A 20,055-nucleotide genomic window follows, 5' to 3' on the forward strand; every position below is an offset into this window, starting at 1 on the left:
GCAGGATCATCTGTTTTCTCTTGTAAACAAACGAGCAAAACGTCGTTTTCCTTAGTCCCTGCAAAGTTATCGGGCCTTCCTGGTGTCAAATTGCCAGTGTGTCACTTACGGAAAATAGTCTACGTTTTGGTCAAGCTTTACATTCTTTTTGTTTTTAGCCCCAACCTGTATTATCACATTTAGTGATCTGCTCAATTAAATGTATGACAAAAAATGAGGCAGGTGCGCTATTACTGTCTGTGAATAAAAGCATTCTCTGCTTTGTAACAATACTATGTTTATCAGCAAGGTGGCCTTTCAAATTATGTCGTTATGGTTAAGTTTGTTATTTAATCACAATAATTATTTGTTAAATAGTCAGAAGCACTTGAGTAACCTCTTTCATTGTTATGGGCAGAGAGCTTTTTAATAAAATGGCTCATATCTTTAACCATTACAGTGTTTCTATTTGGTTGAAAGTAATGATTTATTAAACTTGGGTTTTTTCCTCCGAATTGATGTCATTTCTGCCTTACCGGTTAAACCTTTCTCTCCAGTTTTATATGATAGATTATAACTGTAGTTGTTCTAGTTTGAAGAAAACACTCTTTAAGTGTCAAGAATGTCCATGAATTTTAGTCACATCTATTCGGTATCTCAGATCTGTTTAAAAATCTGCCTACTCTATTCTATTTCTAGTCATTCTCCTCCGGTCTGTCAGATTCATGAATGATGTCGTCTTGTAACTAATGTTACGCTCTTTGGGGGGAACTGTCTAATTACTTGTGAACCCGGGGGCTTGGCAGGGCTCCAAAGGCACCGCTTCTCATCAGTTGAGTCTCTAAAGCCAAGTTTATTATTCGTATAAAAAGCATGTGTTTCTGCAGCGTGATACAGTAACTAGAAGCTACATGGACCTTGAAAACCTGCAGCTTGGTGACTGCTGGAGGTGGTCCCAAAAAGAGTGTGGACGTGAGCTGGCAGGGCCGGTTGCTAGCTGTGGGACTGTCCAGCCCACACTGCTGCCTCTGGACAATGGAGTGGCCACCTGCTCTTCCACATACCCCTTGGACCCAGTTACTAGCTGCAGCAGAGGCCTTTTTTTAAAATCCTGAGAATGAACATGATTTAAAACAAATCAAACAAACAAACAACAACAGAGAAGATCACTAGCAGGCACTCTGAACACCAGACCTTCCAGCACCTCTCTCAGATTTATACCTGACACTTCCCTTGTGAATGCAATTTGAGTTTGGCTTTGGCACATTTGCATGTGTGCAAGTGTGGCTGCAGTTGCTCAAGCCCCCGCCAGTGCTTGCCCCTGCCCCAAATTGTCACTGTGCAGCTTGGTGAGACCCCCATCTGGGGTGTCAGCATTTGACTTGTTCCTGTAACGTTTGAAAAAGAGCTGACAGCAGGCCTTGGTGTGAGACAGCTGTCGCAGGGGCTGCGCGGCTGCTCTCTGAGCTGCAGTGGTGGTGTCGCAGGGTGCTGCCGTGCCAACCCTCCTGTGAGGAGCAGGCCCTGCAGGACAGGGATCCCTGCAGCGAGAACAAGGCCGATTCAGAACTCTGCCTCCAGGTGATAGCAGACTTTCCTCTGGCTGCGTGAGGCCGCGAGCCGACAGACTTGGCATGTGCAGTTTTTTCTTTCTCTCAGTAATCCCAATCAGAAGGACTACTGGTAAGTCTTCTTCCTGTGGAAGCCTTGCCCAGGCAGGTACTCCTTCAGTATTTATGTCTCTCTTGACATCATTAATTGGGTGTCATCTAACGCTGCCTTAAATAACTACCAACAATCCCTCCCCACAACCCCCCCCCCCAAATGAAACTTTTCATTTAAGTTATTTCAGAATAAGAGTTCACGAGTTCTACTCTTCCAGGATGAGTAGACGCGTATCCGTGGGTCTTTTGAGAGGGGAGGTAGATTTAGAAAGTTAAATTTATACTTGCTTTTGAATTGATAGCATTCGGAAGTTCCATGACTGAATAGGCCACAGCCTCACCTGTCCTGAGGGCAGAGGAACTAGACGATGTCCAGCTGGTACTTGCAGCCAGAGTGACTGAGAGTTCACAGGGTGGTCCCGGAGGGAATGGGAGAAAATTAGAGTAGCAAGCTCAACATCTTTCCAACAGCCAGACTTCACCGTCCTGCACCAGTGGAGGCTAGAGGAGTCCAGAGACCGTTGCCCAGAGACACTATCTCAGCTTTGAGCCGGGAGCCTCTCCCAGAGCCTCCCTTCCCTTTATAACGGATTGGCTCGTAAAAGAAACATTCCTTGTGAGTTAGTTCTGTGCTCCAGCTCTCAACCTCTACGCTGCATCAGCATTGGGAAGGCTGTGTGGCAGGGGCTGGGAAGCTGGATTCAGGGAAATGGAGCCGTCGGGATGAAAATGGGGTGATGGCACAGTGGGGCAAACTGACCAGTGTCACTGAATAAGTAGCATGTCCAGAAATCATTAAATGGGAACCGACTTGCTGTGTAAGCTTTCACCAGAAACACAATAAAATATTGAAAGAAACAAATCAGAAGCTTTCTTATATGGTGTTAAGCTGAAAATAGGGTGCTAGAAGATGCGGTTGCTGGTCGAGAATCAATACACTTTGGGAACGTGAACATACTGCAGGTGCCACCCATATGGCGTTATAGAGCCGAAAACAGACAGACAACAAAACACTGTGCATATTTATTTTCAACTCCAAATTGAAGTTACTGGTAATCTTTTTGCAAGCAGTTTTATAGCCAAATAGAAAATAGCTTTTTAAAATTAATTTTAAAAGTTTAGTAAGAGACCACTTTTGGGTAGTGCTACTTTATAACTGTTCTTTTCCATTGTTTTAGGAAATTAAAGAGAGTGAATTTAAAGGCGTCCCAATAAGTTATTTGGAAGTTCATCCCAATGGGAAACGTTTGTTAATCCACACCAAAGATAGCACTCTGAGAATTATGGATCTCCGAATGTAAGTATATTTCGTATTTATGGGCGGTGGTCCATAGGATATGTAATAAGTTAGCAGTTCTGAAACACAGCAGTGGTTCACAGCCAGGTTCACAGCAGTGGTTTCCATCCCAAGGGACATCTGGCACGTCAGGAGGCATTTTTGACTGTTGCTACTGGTCTCTGGTGGGAGGCCAGAGATACTATGAAGCATCCAGCAGTTCATAGAACAGCAGCCCACAACAAAGGGTTTTCTCACCCCAAGTGTGAAAAGAGCTAAAGCTAAGCAGCCCTGAAATGCAGCCAGCTGTTTTCAATCTTCACAATGAAAAAACAACAACAAACTCCTGCCCTCCACAGTGATGGGCTATCTTCTATCGCTGTGCTATGGCCCCAGCGAGTGCGGTCTCTCGAGTGGAGTGGAGCTTTGGACGACACAGCCTGGTTTTGCGTCTTCAGTTCTTAAGTAAGGCGCACCGAAGGGGTAAACGACTTTGGTGTAGAAGAGAGCGGCGGGTCCCTGGGAGCAGTGTGTCCTTCCAGGGTGCTCTGGTCTTGGTGCAGGAGCTCCTGTGCCATCAGTGTCAGAGCAGGGTGCTCCTAGCACTCTTCTTCCTGAGTCGTCCTCAACTTCGGACAGCAAGGTGGCCCTCTGTGATCCTCTGACATCCTACAAAGAGCTGTTTCGGCCACCTATTAACCCATCAGGATTTATAGGAAAGGGTTCACGGCAATCGCTTGAAGGAGGTGGGAGAATGACAAGCAGGTTTAGCACATCAGGAGTTTGTGACCTATTTGTTCATCCCAAAATGAGACACAGAGCATTTAATTTGATGAAAGGGGGACATCCTAGGACTGGAAACTGATGCTTTTTTCTATATATAGCCCTTGTAATTATTAATGCCTGACAAATTCCAAATATGTAATATATATTTAATAAGTGCAAATATACAGTAAGAGTGTTTCAATGTTCATAGGAACTCTGACTGCCCTAATCATCTTATGCTAAAGACTCTTAGAAAGCTTGTCCTTTGAACTTGATTTTGAAGGACCACAGGTAGAATGTAGACAAGAGGAGACTCAAAATGGAACTTTCTTCTGGGAAATGGAGAGAAAGTCCAGTGTTGAGGTAATAGAAGGTGTACTTGGCCAAATGAGTAAGCCAGGCTTGGCAAACACAGTTCTCTCTTTATGGGGCATGTTGAGAGAGGCATGTTTAGAAATGAAGATTGGTGCCAGGTTTTCAAAGGCCAGGCTATGGAATGTGGTTATTCTGCTTGAGCAGTGTTACACGGGCTCAGGGAAACACTGCTGAGATTCGCACACTGCCTCTCTGTGCCTCTCTGTCCTCAGCTCTCCCTGCACTCAAAGCTTCGGTGAGGGTAAACTAGTTACTGTGTGTGTAGTAATTGAAAACAGGATAGCATACAGCACAGGCTCCACAAACGTTTGGGTCAGTAACCCCAGGCATGGGAAACTACCTTAAAACACATCTGCAAAATGGTACAGGCCTATATACATCTATAGAATTGTTCGTACATGTCATGTTCGTGGTGGGGTAAAGCTGCTGCAAAGATGATCCGTGTGGTTCAATAAAGGAAATTGTTCAAGATTAAATATGGACAATTATATATGTCCATTTAAAATGATAAAGTATAATCTTGGGGTGTTTTTGACATGACTTTTTTATTGAGTAGGGAACAGAGACAGCACGGCTCACAAAGCAGTGTCTGTAAAGTGTCCGTCAGCCAGAGATGGTAGTAGTACCTGACCTGGTGCCCAGCACTCAGTGCTGATTGTCACTTGCTAGTGAAAACCTTTGGAATTTTGGGTACTATATGTAATAGGTGCTTTTAATATTTTTCCAGAGAAATGTTACAGAATGCCTCCCACATAACACATTTTCAAAATATACTTTTTGAATTCAAGTGAGTTAAAGGAAACATTATTCTATCATGTATATTTTAAGTGTCTACAAAAGGAGCCTTGCTGATGTAGTGGTTACACGTTGGGCTCCTAACCAGAAAGTCAGCAGTTCGAAACTCCCAGCCTCTCGGAGGGAGAAGTTAGGGCCTTCTACTCTCGTAAAGAGCTACAGTCTCAGAAACTCACGGGGCCGTTCTGCCCTGGTCCTATTGGGTCTCTGAGTCGGCATAGACTTGGTGGCAGTAAGTTGGGAGTTGTTCGGTATTTTTTATTTAAGACTAGTTACATATATATTTTTAACTGATTTTGTTTCTAGATTAGCAGCAAGGAAATTTGTAGGTGCTGCGAATTACCGGGAGAAGCTCCATAGCACATTGACACCATGCGGGACTTTTCTTTTTGCTGGAAGTGAGGATGGAATAGTGTATGTGTGGAACCCAGAAACAGGTAACTATGAATTGCTCACCACCACCCCAACCTTTTCTTCTTTGTTTTTGGTTTTTGGAGATGTGTGAAAACACTATAACTTTTAAAAGAGTATTTTTCAAGGAAATTTTAAATTCAGGTTTTCAGTGGGATCTTTTAAGTAAAGTTGAAATGCTAATAAAATACAACTCAGCTGCAGTCTAAGAGATTACTAAACTCTGTTCTTTAGTATTTTGTCCTTCTCACAGATTGAGAATGCCACGTGCTAACCAAGGTTCGGGCTTTCTGTGCCCTGTATGAGATAGTGTCGGTTTGGAGGGCATCGAAGGAGCCCTGGTGGTGGAATTGGTAACACTGTGGGCTGCTCACCGCACGGTCGGCATTTGGATGCTCCCAGGTGCTCCACAGGAGGAAGAGGCGGCTTTCCACCCCGGGCAGAGTTACAGTCCCGAAGGTCCCAGGGCCAGCTCTCCCCTGCCCGATGAGCTGGTTGCCATGGGTCTGGATCGACTGGATGGCAGTGACTTTGGTCCGAGGGGTGCAGATGATAGCCGCGTCAGTGCTCACAGCCAGCTGCCTCCCCACCTCGTCCTAAGCCCATTCGTTGTCTCCAGCTGGTGTCTTGAAAGCCTCACAGAAGAAGTTGGATTGGCAAATAGAAAGAGGCATGCTGATGGAGTAAAATAAGCATGTTAATACAAAAGTACTCCAGTGCTTGTAACGTATTTGGGGTTTTCTGTTAAATGGGGTGGCCTTTAGTATTGTTGTTCTTAGGTTCTGAGCCAATGGACAGCAGAAGGGACCACTGCCCGGCCCTGTGCAGCCTCACAGGCAGCGTCTGTGTCCATCAATCGCTCCTGTCGAGGGTCTTCATCATCACATACTCTGCATGTGCACTGCCTAAGACAGTACGAATGATCGAGTGTCTTTTCTTTTTAGGAGAACAGGTAGCAATGTATTCTGACCTTCCTTTCAAGTCACCCATTCGAGACATCTCTTATCACCCACTGGAACATTTGGTTGCGTTTTGTGCCTTTGGGCAGAATGAGCCGATTCTTCTTTATATTTATGATTTCCATGGTAAGTCCACTGCTTGATAAGTAAAGAGTATTTCGTTTTTATGTGCAGACAGTCATGAAGCATGACTTCTGTGAAAGCTCTCGTCCTTTGTGATCACACATCTTTCTAGAATATAGTCCAAGGACGGGACAGATTAGTAAGATTACTGTGCTAAGATGTTTTATTTTTTCATAAGCATGGTGGGGTGTGGAGTTTGTAAGCAAAAGAACACACAGTGATGTGCTCTTCTTGGGATCTGTAAGATATGGTGTCAGTACTTTTTGTAAATAATTGAAAATTGCTCAATCGGAAGGCCTGTTAAATTTAAAAGGCAAATCCCATTTTGGAAGTAGGGATCCTTTCCATTGAATAGTGAGTTAATGTCTGTGTGCATGTATGTGTGTCTTACTTTTTGTTGTGAATTGGGTGAAGGTTTACAGAGCAGGTCATCAGTTTTACATTCAACTACTCGGATCCAGTTTGTTTGAGCGCGTCCATTGCAATCCCTTCAACCTACCACCGCGTTTTCCTTTGTCCGTCTCAAACACTGTTACTCGTGGTAAATTGTCCAGCAACACAATACCATTCGCTGTTACAGGCAAATGTCAGTAAAAGTAAACATTGTCTGCTCAGGGGGACGGACCGATGGCTTTCTCAAGTGACCCTAAGTGTAAGTCCGAGGTCTTGTTTAAACACGTATCCTGAAGCAGCCCTTCCTTTGTACCCACTCTGAATCTTCACGTAAAGGATGGGCGCCACGCCGAAGCCCTCATAACTGGGACTGTTGCACAGGAAATACGCAGCTCAGTGATTTCTTCAGACGCGTAAGAGCTTAGAGATGATTTCACAACAGTCTTCCTTCACGTTCCAGTTTGCTGTTTTAGGCTTTTGAAATTTCCACCAATTCATGTTAAAATTCCATACTTTTCCCCTTGAGGCACTTTATTGTTGCCATGGCTAGATGGATTTCGTAATTAGATCGCCCAAGGGAGTTAGGTCAGCAGTTCGGTTTACTAGACGCCGAGTTGAAGTGTGTTCTCAGAAAGTAGAAGAGAAAGGTGTTGGGAGTCTGTTGCGCTTTTTTCAGCGCCTTTCATAAGCCTTTCTGAAGCTTCATTTCTTCGTGTATTCAATGATAGCACGACTCAGGAAGGGTTACTGACGAGGGATACGAGTAAGGATGATCCGGAGAGAGTGAGTAACTTGGAAAGCGCCTCGTAACTTGACAAGTACAGTGCTCTTCTAAAACACAGCACGGCCACAGGAGCTGAGACAGAGTTGGCAAGCTTCTCCAGCCAGCGCCCACACGTGACGCCACCGGTACTTTAGAGGAACTTTAATAGGTGGATATCCACACATCTTTATTTGGAATGGAATCAGAATCAAAGCTTCTGTGTGTTTTTTCCTCTTTTTCTGCGCATCGCCTTTTCATGTATATCAAAGCGGATGCGTTTCTGGGTAAACTGGGTTGCCAAATAAGTGGATAAAGCTAAGATTAAAATGGCATCCTGTCTTTAAGTGTGGAAGGAACAATTTACACAAGCCTCCTCATGGTAGAACTGCTCACGTCACAGGCGCACTGGGAATGGTTTTGTGTACGCTCTTCGGAGCACCATTTCTGTCGTGTCCTGAACCACTTTTCCAACCGATTAACTCAGCTATGTTTCACCGCTGTCCCCAGCGCTCTGCTGCCGTCTTTTCAAATGAGGAACTTCAGGGAGAAGTCAAATAATCGAAACAATCCAAGATTTAGGCCAGCTCTTGGGTGTGGTACATTCATAAGAAAATGAAAAGCTGTTTCAGAGTTTAAACTATTTCACTCATTAAGCGCAGGCCGGAATCATTAGGTCAGGTTGTCTTCAAAGTTGTCCTTCAGGGAACTAATCCTCGCTTTCTGACTTCCTCTGTAGGAGTCTTCACCTGGGCTTTACACTGTTTCTCACTGTGTTACAGATGACAGGGTTTTGAGAACTGATAATATGTAGAACAGTGGAGTTTAGGAATAATTTATTTGAAGACAAACTAGCTTAAGCAAGTAGAGGACAGATCAGGTTTCAGAGTGCTGGTACTCTATTGATTGGTGCTCATTTTCAAAGACAATAAAGCAGGCTCTCCCCTCCCCCTTTCGAATGTTAAATAAGCTGTGAACAAGACCACAGAGGTAGCTAAATATGTCATCCACTTCTCAGTTCTAGCAGACTGTGAAGGGTCGGCAGGCGTCTTTCAGTGTTGAGCATGTGCACAGGCTGTGGTCTTTGGGGTCGTTCATTCTGCTGACATTTCTCTATTTTTTTTTGGTAAGAAACATGATTTCTACTTTCAGAAGGCAGTTGTATTTGCCTGGTGCTGAAAGGGTTAATCATACGATAATACAAAATTTAGTCACAAATCACCACAGACAATGTACTTTTAGGTTTCCCATAATAACAGAGTGCTAGTCGGAGAAACAGCTTCCACTGAATTAACATTTGCAAAGCTCAGCTTTAGCAATTGCTGTTCTGACACTAGTCAGTTCTGTGTTTAATGAGGATCACAGGTAATGCTTACTGGTGCTGCTGGAAACGTTGTACACTTGTGCTTCAGTTTTCCCAATAAGCTGCTCAGATACAGGTGCTATTACTATCTCTGTTTTGCAGAAGCCAGGATTTGCATGCCGCCCAGGAGCCTGTATATTCATTTAGAAGCGTAACTTGCTTTTGTGGCAGGTGTTTCTGAAACACTGGCTTTTGATTGCCTTCACAAGCAACCTTTCCCCCACCCTGCCGCTCACACGGTGCTTCTCTGTGCAGTGCCTGTGCCTTCCCTACACGTCCTAGGACACAGAGACGAGGTCCTACTTTGATTACTAGTACCTGTTCTGAATACTAACGTCTGATGAATATGCATACAATATTTTAAGTAGTGTCACGTCCTCATTAGGGAAGGACTCCGAATTTAATAACCGCAGGTAATGAGCCAAATATTTCACTAGGTGGCAGTATGTCTCCTCTGGATCGGGACAGCTTGGCTGTGCCTTTCCTTCACTGTCTTAACGCGGGTTATTGTTGAGCTCCTGTTTTGTGCCAGGTTGAACTGGGCTGTGAAAGCTTAGAGTCAGGCCCAGGCGACCCTGCTTTATTTATTTATTTTTTAATCCCTCGGGTGACCTAAATAGTTGGTTCAAGCTCTGGGAGGATGTTCGTTCAATGTAAAAGCAATTTCACCACTAGTGCCACATGTGATTTCAGCAATAGGATTAATGGCGTAGTGGTTACACATTGGGCAGGTCAGCAGTTCGAAACCACCAGCTGCTGCGCAGGAGAAAGATGAGGCTTTCTGCTCCCATAAAGGTTTACAACCTGGGAAACCCTCAGGGGCAGTTCTCCCCTGGGTCTGCGCTCCTGTGGGGTCAGTGCGAGTCGGAAATGGACTCCATGTCAGTGAGCTTGGCGCTTTCTTTGAGTGGGTTTTAAGGAGACCTGGTGATGCTCCGACTCAGTTCTCTGCTGCCCACTGGAAGTGGTTTGCGCTCACCCAATGGCACCATAGGAGAACAGACCCGGTGATCCACTCCCATAAAGGTTACCAAACCCAAACTCACTACCGCCGAGTCAGTTCCCACTCTCAGAGACCCTGCCAAGCAGAGTAGAGCCGGTCCTGTGGGTTTCCAAGGCTCTGCTCTTGCTGTAACAGACAGCCACCTCTTTCCTCCCCCAGCAGCTGGTGGGAGGAGCCAAACAGGGTCAGCTGCCCTGCCAGCAGGGCTTCCATGGAAATGCAGCCAAGGAATGCCCGTGGAGCTGCTCAGAGCCTGGGTCAACTTTGCTGCATGCAAAAGCAACAGCCAAGCTGCAATGCTGGCTGAGTCCAGGACACATGTCCCTTGAGGTTTATGTGAAAGTGTTTTATGACACCTTTTCTTCAATATATGAGTCCTGGTGGCACAGCAGTTAAGTGTTCATGCTAATAGTCAGCGGTTCGAACCCACCAGCTACTCAGCAGGAGAAAGGTGAGACATTTGCCGCCATAGCAGTTTACAGCTCTGAAAACCACGTGGGGCTGTTCTGCTCTATTCCCTTTGAAGGCAGTGGGTTGCTTGGTTTTGTTTATCATAGTACTTGCCATGCACATGCACGGATCACAGATGCTGTGGAACAGCATTTTCTCACCTTAAAGTTTATTTTAAAATCACAGCCTACAAGGCATGGCTGATTGGTATGTTTAGAGCTGGTAATGGATAGGGGTAGTAGGAGCTATCATTTAGGAAACATTGATTAGCATCCTACATCTATTACCTTGCACAGCGTCCTCCCACGCCAGCAGCAGGTGGGTAGTATTCCTTTTACAGGTGGCGGAAAGGAGGCCTGGGGGAATGAGGTAGCCTCAGGTCACACAGTGAACTAGGGAAGCCAACATTTGATTGCAGGCTGACTCCAGAACCCATGCTCGTAAAACAACTAACTCTCTCTCACCTGTTTTTATTAAGTGATTTAAGTGAATTATGTCACTTCATAAAAAACAGGTGCTGCCAAATATTTATGTTGTGAAATATGTTGTTCATTTTTTAATATTTAGACCTTAAGATTAAACGAAAGTATGTTTACCAAGTATTTTAACTGTTTTTACAAATTTGAGGCATTAACATAATTATGCATTAAGCCATTGTGTTCTCAATATAGTTCAACAAATGAATTTCTTTCTTATGTACATTAAACTTTGCTCTTATGATATTTTGTGCACTAAGATAGTGTCTGGTTGATAGAAATTTAATATCCAAGGTTTTACATGTAATTTCCTGGTCTTCTGGAAGCACTGAAGATGGGTAAGAGCAGGAGAAGGATAAGCTATTGGAGGGTTTGATTCGTAGTTTCAGCTTTGGGCTGTAAAGTTGATGATCCAAACTGTAAACCCCCACCTAATTGACAATAAAACATTACTGTTAAAGAAAGAGAAAAAGGAAATTCCATTCCTTAACCTTCCAAGTTGGCTAAAATCATTGATTTTAGGTGAAAGTTTTTAAATGCTTCTATCTCATGGTCTTACCCCAAAGCAGTTATTTTGGAATTTGAGGGTGCAAACTTGTGTCGCTTAGGGATTTGGTACATCTGGGAAAAGAAGGGAACGCAGCGGCTCTGAGCATAGACGAGAGCCCTGAATTCCTCTACCAAGCTCTGCCCTGCTTAACTCGCCTCAGTGCACAAACGGGTCCCATGCGGTCGGGCGGCACCGTGCTGAGTAGACGGCACTGTGGTGGCAGAGGCTGGAGGGGGGAGTAGACTACTGAAGGTTAGACAAGAGTTCATTCCTTTTTATTTGACTCTAGTCAAATAATTTAGTTTTTCTGCGTCTCCTGCTAACACTTGGTCCCGCTGATCTTGTTTTATCAGCAAATAAAATGAAATTATAAAGCAATGCATGACGTATAGCTAGAATTCATGAAACATGCTGCCATGGAGAAATCGTAACCATGCTTTGTGGCAATCTACACTCATCTTAGAATGGCAGTTGAAGGCACGATGGAGGGTAGGAAGCCAACCCTTGATGATCCGCATGCCCTTCAGAGCTTTCCCAGTAGTGTGTCATTTGCCACTTCAGGGTCCAGCTGAAGGAATGCCTGATGATGTTAGGCAGTCTCAGTTTGTTAGCTACAAGATTGAATCTGCTGCACTGTCTTGCAAAGTTTTGTGAACAGGTTTACTAGATACATATGAGAGAGAGTCAAAAAGTATTGCTGCAAAGCAATAGGAACATTTATGAAACAAAAATTATCAACATGTGAAGTGATTCTTTCTTGGTTCATCCTCCATTTAGCAATTTATACTTCTGCAGTTGCCCTCTCTGTAATCCATCCCCAAAGAACTCGATGGTCTTAAATATAACCCCCCCCCCATCAAAACAGTCACTTTAGCGTCATTGAGGGACTCAAATCATGTACTTTTTAAAAGGTCTTTGGGTTTTGACAGCAAAAAGAATTCTGACAAGGCATAATCAGGAAATAGGGTGGAAAGGGCAAGGTTTCCCAAGAACACACTCTTAGGACAGCCCTGGTTACTGTCGAAGGGGGAGTGGATGCATTGTTGTGATGTGGAAAAAATTCTTCCGTGCAAAAACTGTAGGTGTTTCTCTCATGTGATGAGGTGAAATTATTTACTTAGCAGCCCTTCTAGCCAGTTCTCTAGGAACGCCCACCAGATGATCTGGGGACACCATGCAAGTAGGGTGTATAAACGCTAATAGAGGGGCTTGTCATTCCCTTGGGCATAAGGGTGCCATGTGAGAAACAGAAACGGAGATTACGGTGGGATCACCAAAGGAGAAGAGCCATAGGGGAGAATGTGCAAGATCTCTCCCGGCCTGAGGTGGCAGAGGCAGCAGAGGAGCTGGGGACCTGGGAGGCAGGCTTCCCTAGCCTCCTGAGGCAGAGACCAAGCCAACTGTCACTGAGAGGCTGACCACCCATAAACCCCTGGCTGCGGCCTGAGCAGAGGCACTAGTGTAGACCAGTCACTGCATCCTTAATGCTTTCTGATCCTGGCTTGGGGCAGCCTGTAAGCTTCTCTAATAAGCCTCGGCATTGTGGATGTGACCACTGTAGTGGATCATTGAGCCCAGCAGAGAGGTTGAGTGCCAGGGTGGACTAACTGGTGAGAGTAGAATAAAAGAAAGATGGACGATGGGGAAATGTCTGACCGCTGTCTGGTGACTGATCCTTAGGCTGATGGCAAGGTGGATGCTCCTCCCGGGTGTCGCCAAAGATCAAAGGTTCCCCCAGGCCCGTTTCCCACTCACCCATGCAGTTTTCAGTTTCCTCACATGCCTTCAGAGTAAACCCATGTGATGGTCCAGTGTCCTTTGAGAAACTACCAAGGTGGCCCGTCCAGGACCTCTGCAAATAGGGGTCATAGTCTTCGGAGTTGACCTCCATGTCGTGAGTGGAGCTGGCCCCAGATCCCGTCAGAAACCACCGTTTTAATTGGAACTTACCTTTGGGGGCCCTAATGGGTCTAGACAAGTATATCACTGAGAGAACTTGTCTGTAGACACCCACTGAGGACAGATGCTTTGTTTGGCATCAACTCGGAGCATGCATGAACTGGACCCCCAGTGGCAATACTTTTTGACTTCCCCTCACATCCTAACCATGAAACTGGATGCATTATTGCCTGGGGTTGGCTCATCCTCACCGTCACCAGTACGTCAGTGCAACCACCGTGCCAAGCCATCTCACGGAGGGTCTCCCACACCCTGACAGGCCCCCGGCATCACCAAATGTGAAGCCCTCCTTTTGTGCTTGGTCCTTCTTTGTGATGTGGCCCAAGCAAGCAAGTTGGACAGTATTCTCTTGAGATCCCTACGCATTCATTGGCCAGTTTTCAGATCGCCAGGCCTTGCTTTCTCATCTGTCTTTCCTGGAAGCTCCCCTGAGACCTGAGCACCGTGGTTGACCCTGCTGATGCTGGAAACAGCAGTGACGTAGCTTCCAGCACCCGCAGCACACAAGCCGTCATAGTATAACAAACTACATGACAGATGCTGGAACAGTTTTATTAGTGACACTTAAAAGCTTCACATTGGCATATAAAAAAAATGCTGAGGAAATACAGACTTGCTAATAGACTCCGCAGCGCCCCCCCACCCCGACCCTGACAGAATTGAAGTGTTCCTCATTGACACTGCTGTAGTGGAAGCAAGAACAAGTCAGGACAGCTAGAAATACACGGAAAGTCGTGATAAGCCTTTGAGCCTTCTCGGCGCAAGAAGCGAATGGTGAAGGACGAGCAGGAGGAGGCTGCATGGCTGCTTAGCGCCGGGGCACGAGTCTAGATTGACCAGCTGACAGCACGCGTGTGATTAGAAGTGCAATCATTTATTAAGCAAAAGAATTAGGCAGTCAGCAAGATGTCTGTACATAGTCACAGAGCTACGTGTACAAGGAGGTCTTGAACAAGATGTTGAACCCAAAGGGAATCTGACTGCGAATACAGTGTGAGACAACGAACGTGCTGCTCTGTCAGTCGTACTGTACTGTAAGGTCCAGCAGTACATGAGATAAACAAACACTGCATTTCGATAGGAACAAACCTTTTGTTTGCTACAAATGCAGCAGGCAGGGGATTGAAATATCTTATTTCCTCCCTTCTTCCTCCTACGAAGATAAAAATCTTCTGAGAAAACCACACTTTAAAAAATATATATAATCGAGGCCAGCAACCTCCACAGAGACACTGAGCTTCTTACGTAAATCAAAAGATAGCCCACTATAAATTATTTAAGACTGTAAAAAATTACGTAAAGCTGTCAAATTCCCACATCATGCCCATGGGAGGTGAACGGAGCGGATGTTCGGATGGCGCTAACCTTGCTTTCAGCACCTGGTCCAGGAGCGCGGGACAGTCGTTGCTTACTGACCTCCAGGCACACATGCCTGGGCCAGGGGTCGCTGACACTGACACTGACCCAAGTAATGAAGGAAGCGGGACACTTGGGCATTTTAAACCCAGCAGATGAAGGTAGCTCTGAATGTTAGACTCCAAAGTGAAATTAGCCGCAAAAGAAAGTTGCTGCCGAGAGAAGTAGCTTAGTGCCCGCACCGCCGCTTTCTAACCATGGGTCACTGCGATGTGTGTTTAGAGACCTGCCCAGTAGGAGAAGCGGAGAGCTTGACGGGATGAGGAGGCCATCGCCAGGAACCTGTTGTGCCATCTCCACAGGTGGATTTCAAATGCGCGCACGTGTGTGAGCAGTGCGGAGGGAGCTTGGCAACATGCTGGGCTTCGTAAGCCGCTCCTGTTTCTGGGATCTGAGGGACTGGGGCTTTGTGAAAATTTCTGCAGGTTTTTTTCCTTCTTTTTCTGGCTGTCTTCACAGAGCTAGAGTTGCTAACAATAAAGCAGAGTGTTAATTTGACTTGGTGAAATCCAGTCAGATGGCTTTTTTTATAGAAAATTCCCAGCCAGAGTTGTTGGGGGCCCACTTGTATGATCTGTACACACTGAGGCCATCTCTCTGAAGATACCTGAGACCTGGGAAAAGCGATGTCAATAGGTATTTAAGCAATAACTTGATTTTTTTCACCAATTAAAAATTTCCTCTTTTTTCAAAAAACAAACAAGGCCTGCTTAGCATATCAAAATAACTGAGAAAAAGTAGTTTGGTTTAAAAAAAGGGGGGAACCCCCAAATCCTACCATTTTTATCAAACTGTTGCTTGTATCTTTATATACCCTTAGCTATTACTATGTGTTTTGCTTCCTATGTGTTCTCAGGGATAAATTGAAATGGTTGGCAAATAGATATCTGGCAAAGTCAAAGTCCCAGAAAGTAACCCAAAGTCACCATCATGAAGCCAATTGTGACACACAGCGACCCTGCAGGACAAACGTGAACTGCCCTTCGGGTTTCTGAGTCTGTAGAGCTTTGCAGTAGAAGGCCCCTCTTCCTACCGTTGACTGTAAAGGAGGCCAGAGGATGGCAGTAAATAGTGTTTGACTTTCTCTTAATAGCACAGCATAAAAGATATAAAGGACAATGTTAAAAACAAGGAGCCCACTCCACATGTAGGGACAGGGTTCGTTTCCAAAGAGCGGGCCGTTACTTGAAAATCAGCATGATGCAAAAATGGAGGGAAAAGACAGTAGGTCATAATGCCCTGACACACCATTTTGGCCATCCCGGCCTGTGTGTCTGTTCATTTGTGTCAGACATAAAGGCATCCGTGCACACATGGTCAGATAATAGGGTTTGTTTGTCACTTCTGTTGTCTAGATGGAATGCTAGACAACTAGACAGTCAATAAATGCTGAGTAGGTGTTTGGCAAGGATGAGGAACACCTGTTGCGTGGGTTGACTCCTTCATCCTTGAGAGCATCTACTAACGTTAAACCTTCCAACTCCTGGCCCACGGGGAGCACTTTTACTTTCTTTACATCTTTGAAGTGGCTCTACGCCTTAAGCAGTCTTGGACTACTTGTGGATAAGTTAATGGTTTGAATATTCTGCAAGGAGGTCTAAAATAAGTACTGAAAAATAGTCATCCAAAATATGCGAGGAAATATGCAGTCTTCCTGAAAAAGTTGAAGACATGTGAATTTCCAATTCACATTTTTAGCCCTGAAAGAATGGATTATAAACAGGTTTTCTCCCTTGAGAATGGACCCCCACCCAGGTCTAGAGGAGGAAGGCGTTGATTGCTGCTGGCCTATTAGATATGCCAAGTACCTGATTAGATTACTGGGGGAATGTGAAGATCAGACACTTAGACATTTTTATAACCAAGGCTCATGGAAACAAGGTTGATAACGAGAAAACTAAGTGATCTTTCGTAGAGACACTATATTGTTCCATAGACTATTTCTCCTAAATAATATGAAGAGTTCTTATTATTTGCAAACTAGGTCCAGTTTTTAAATAATGAATACATGGTCATTTATTCAAACCACTTTTATACATTATACTGTTAAATGTTCATTTTTTCCGTTCTTTAAGCAATGTTGAAGTACACACATGAGTGCCCTGACTCAGTTTGTTCGTTGGAAAAATATATCTGGACATACAATGACAAATGCAGGCCAAAAAAGAGCATTGCCTTCTATTTTGAGGATTTACTAATTTAAGTAATTTAGCAACTAGTAATTTGAGAATTACTAATTCATTCTTTAATTACTGTTAAGTGACATCGAGTCCGTTCTGACTCAGAGTGAACCTGGGTCCCACAGAATGAGACACTGCCTGATGTTGCACCGTGCTCACCATCAGGACTAGCCTCCTAGTCTATTGTTGCAGCCACTGTGCCCACATGTCTCCTTGGAGGTCTTCTTTGTCACTGCCCTCTACTTAAGCATAGGCTTCTTGTCCAGCGGCTGATTCCCCCTTCTCACGTGTCCACAGTACATGAGACAGTCTCACCTACCTCACTTCTAAGGAACATCCTGGCTGCACATTTCCCCACACAGATGTGTTCTTTCCTTTCCTTTTTTTAATGATCTTATTGTGAGCTGGTATAACTCTTACTGCAATCCATACATCCATTCATGTGTCAAGCACATTTGTACATTTGTTGCCATTATCATTTTCAAAACATTTTCTTCATTCTTGAGCCCTTGGTATCAGCTCATCTTTCCTATTTCTCTCCTCTCCCACCCTCCCTCACTCCCTCCCTCAGGAACCCTTGATAATTTATAAAAAAATTTTCATGTCTTACTGTCCGATGTCTCCCTTCACCCAATTTTCTGTTGTCCGTCCTCCAGGGAAGGGGTTATATGTAGATCACCTTCCCCTTCCCCTGCTGGTATCACTACTCTCGTGATTGGTCCTGTAGGGTTTATCTGTCCTGGATTCCCTGTGTTTCCAGCTCTTATCAGTACCCATGTACATCATCTGGTCTATCCAGATTTGTAAGGTAGAATTGGGATCCTGACAGTGGGGGTGGGGGAGGAAGCATTAAAGAACTAGAGGAAAGTTGTATGTTTCATTAGTGCTATATTGCACCCTGACTGGCTCATCTCTTCCTTCTGACCCTTCTGTAAGGGGATGTCCAATTGTCTACAGATGGGCTTTGGATCTCCACTCTGCACTCCCCCCTCATTCACATTGATATAATTTTTTTTCTGGGTCTTTGATGCCTGATACCTGATCCCATCAACACCTCATGATCACACAGACTGGTGTGCTTCTTCTATGTGGACTTTGTTGCTTCTGAGCTAGATAGCCCTTGTATCTTCAAGCCTTTAAGACCCCAGATGTTATATATTTTGATAGCCGGGCACCATCTGCTTTCTTCACCACATTTGCTTATATACCCGCTTTGTCTTCAGCAATCATGTCGGGAAGGTGACCATCATGGACTGTCAGGTTAAGAGAACAAAGGAGTACTTGAGTAGAGGCCCAGTGTTGATCTGCAACCTTAATACTAAACCTAGAAGTATATGCACATAGGTCTATTTCCTCATTGTCTTACATAAATATATTTATATATGTACATGCTTATATTTAGAATTTTATAAATGTCCTTTGCCTTCTAGTTCTTTCCTCTATTTCTTTTAACTTTCTTCTTGTCCCACTATCATTTTCAGCCTTCATTTGGGTTTCAGTAATTCCTCCGGTTACATTGCCCTTGATCACGCCTTACCAGGCCTGCTACACCCTCTTTGCCATTCATTTTGGATCACGTGTTATTCCCTTGTCCCTGGGTTTGTTTCATTCATTCTTATCCAAGGGCATCAGTTCTTCTTTGGTCTTCCTTATTTAGTGTGCATCTTTCATGTTCATGGAAAGCAGGTGAAAATACATGGCTGACATCAGGTGCGCTTCCAGACTTCTTTGTTTTGAACACTTTCAAGAGTTCTTTGCCTTTAGCTTTGTTCAATATCAAGTTCCTTGATCATACGCTACTTCCTGAAATAGTTTACCATGGACACATTCTTTTTGGTAGAGTTAATCCATATCTTCTGTCTTGTCTTGATGTTTCCTGTGTCATTCAGTCTTTTGCCCATGGGATCCTTTAAACTTTAAAGATCTGTGGGTCTTTGGTTCATTCGCCTTAAGAAATGCCAACTGGGTTCTAGTTGTTTTTTAACTCCAGTTCTTTGCACATTTCTTGATAACACTTCAGCATGTTGTCTTGAGCTACCCTCTGAAACCTTCATTAACCAATTTACTTCATTTCTTCCATTCACCTTACGTTTAAGAGTAAGTTTAAAAGCCTCTTCCGACATCTTTCAGGTTTTTCTTTCTTTCCTATCTTTTAACGAGCTTTGCTTTCTTCATGTATGATGACCCGAAACTTGTGAGGTCTTCAGTCATTCGTGGGCAGGGAATCTAATGTTCTCTAAATTCGGGAGGGTTATGCTGTAGGTCATTCTATGGCTCCAATGGAATTGCTTTCACTTAATTTCAACTTGGACTTGCATTTGATCAGTTGATAGTCTGATCTTTAGATGGCGCCTGCCCTCATTATGGCTGATGATAGTGCGCTTCTCCCATGGTTTCTTTGATTCCTATGTAGCCCATCAGATGAGGTCTTTGGATGTAGACCATGTGATTCCTGTGTAGCCCACCAGGTGAGGTCTATGGACATAGTTTACGTTGTTAAGGGAAAAAAAAATATTTCTAGCCATAGGTCATTGGTATTGTTAGATTCTATCATATGATTTTCAGTTATATTTCTATCACCAAGGTCATACTTTTCAACCACCATTCCTCATTTTTAATCTTACATATTCCAATCACTAGCAGTTATCAATGTCTCCTCACTGTGTGTTTGATGGGTTTTAGTTTGCAGAATTTTGCAAAAATCTTTTAACATTTTCATCTATAGGTTTAGTAGTTGGTGCATAAATTTGAACAACACGGGACTAACTGGTCTTCCTGGTAGGTATGTGTGTATTATTTGTCTTTGACAATGTTATACTTAAGAAAGATTGATTTTTTTTTTGTCGTTAACTGTGACACCATTTCTCTTCAGTCTGTAGTTCTCCGTGTGGTAAACCACATGATGATCAAAATGGCAAATTCCAATTCATCCCAGCTTACTAGTGCCTATGTGTTCATTTCATTTTTTGTACAACTTTACATTGTCCTAGATTCATACTGTGTAATTGTACATTCTGGTTGTCCATGGGTGTTTGTAGCTGGTTTTTCTTTTATGGGAGGAAGCTGTCTCTTCCTCTCCTCCTGTAAAAAGGTAGTCTCAGAAACCCATCAGGCAGCCCATCGCCCAGTTCCCTGCTGCTTCTCCTCTGATGATGTCC

General features: G+C 44.2%; 1 protein-coding gene across 3 annotated transcripts in view; it reads left to right on the forward strand.

The window, feature by feature from the left end:
- Nucleotides 1-20,055, forward strand: part of AHI1 (Abelson helper integration site 1) — a 187,122-nt gene that overhangs the window by 48,456 nt on the left and 118,611 nt on the right. For all 3 annotated transcript variants that reach the window (XM_075554499.1, XM_075554501.1, XM_075554502.1), the window contains exons 15-17: nt 2,822-2,940; nt 5,161-5,291; nt 6,210-6,350. In XM_075554499.1, the coding sequence (XP_075410614.1) occupies nt 2,822-2,940; nt 5,161-5,291; nt 6,210-6,350 (391 nt within the window). The remainder of the gene's footprint in view (nt 1-2,821; nt 2,941-5,160; nt 5,292-6,209; nt 6,351-20,055) is intronic.

This window comes from Tenrec ecaudatus, chromosome 7, assembly GCF_050624435.1.
Source record: "Tenrec ecaudatus isolate mTenEca1 chromosome 7, mTenEca1.hap1, whole genome shotgun sequence".
Classification (NCBI taxonomy): Eukaryota; Metazoa; Chordata; class Mammalia; order Afrosoricida; family Tenrecidae; genus Tenrec; species Tenrec ecaudatus.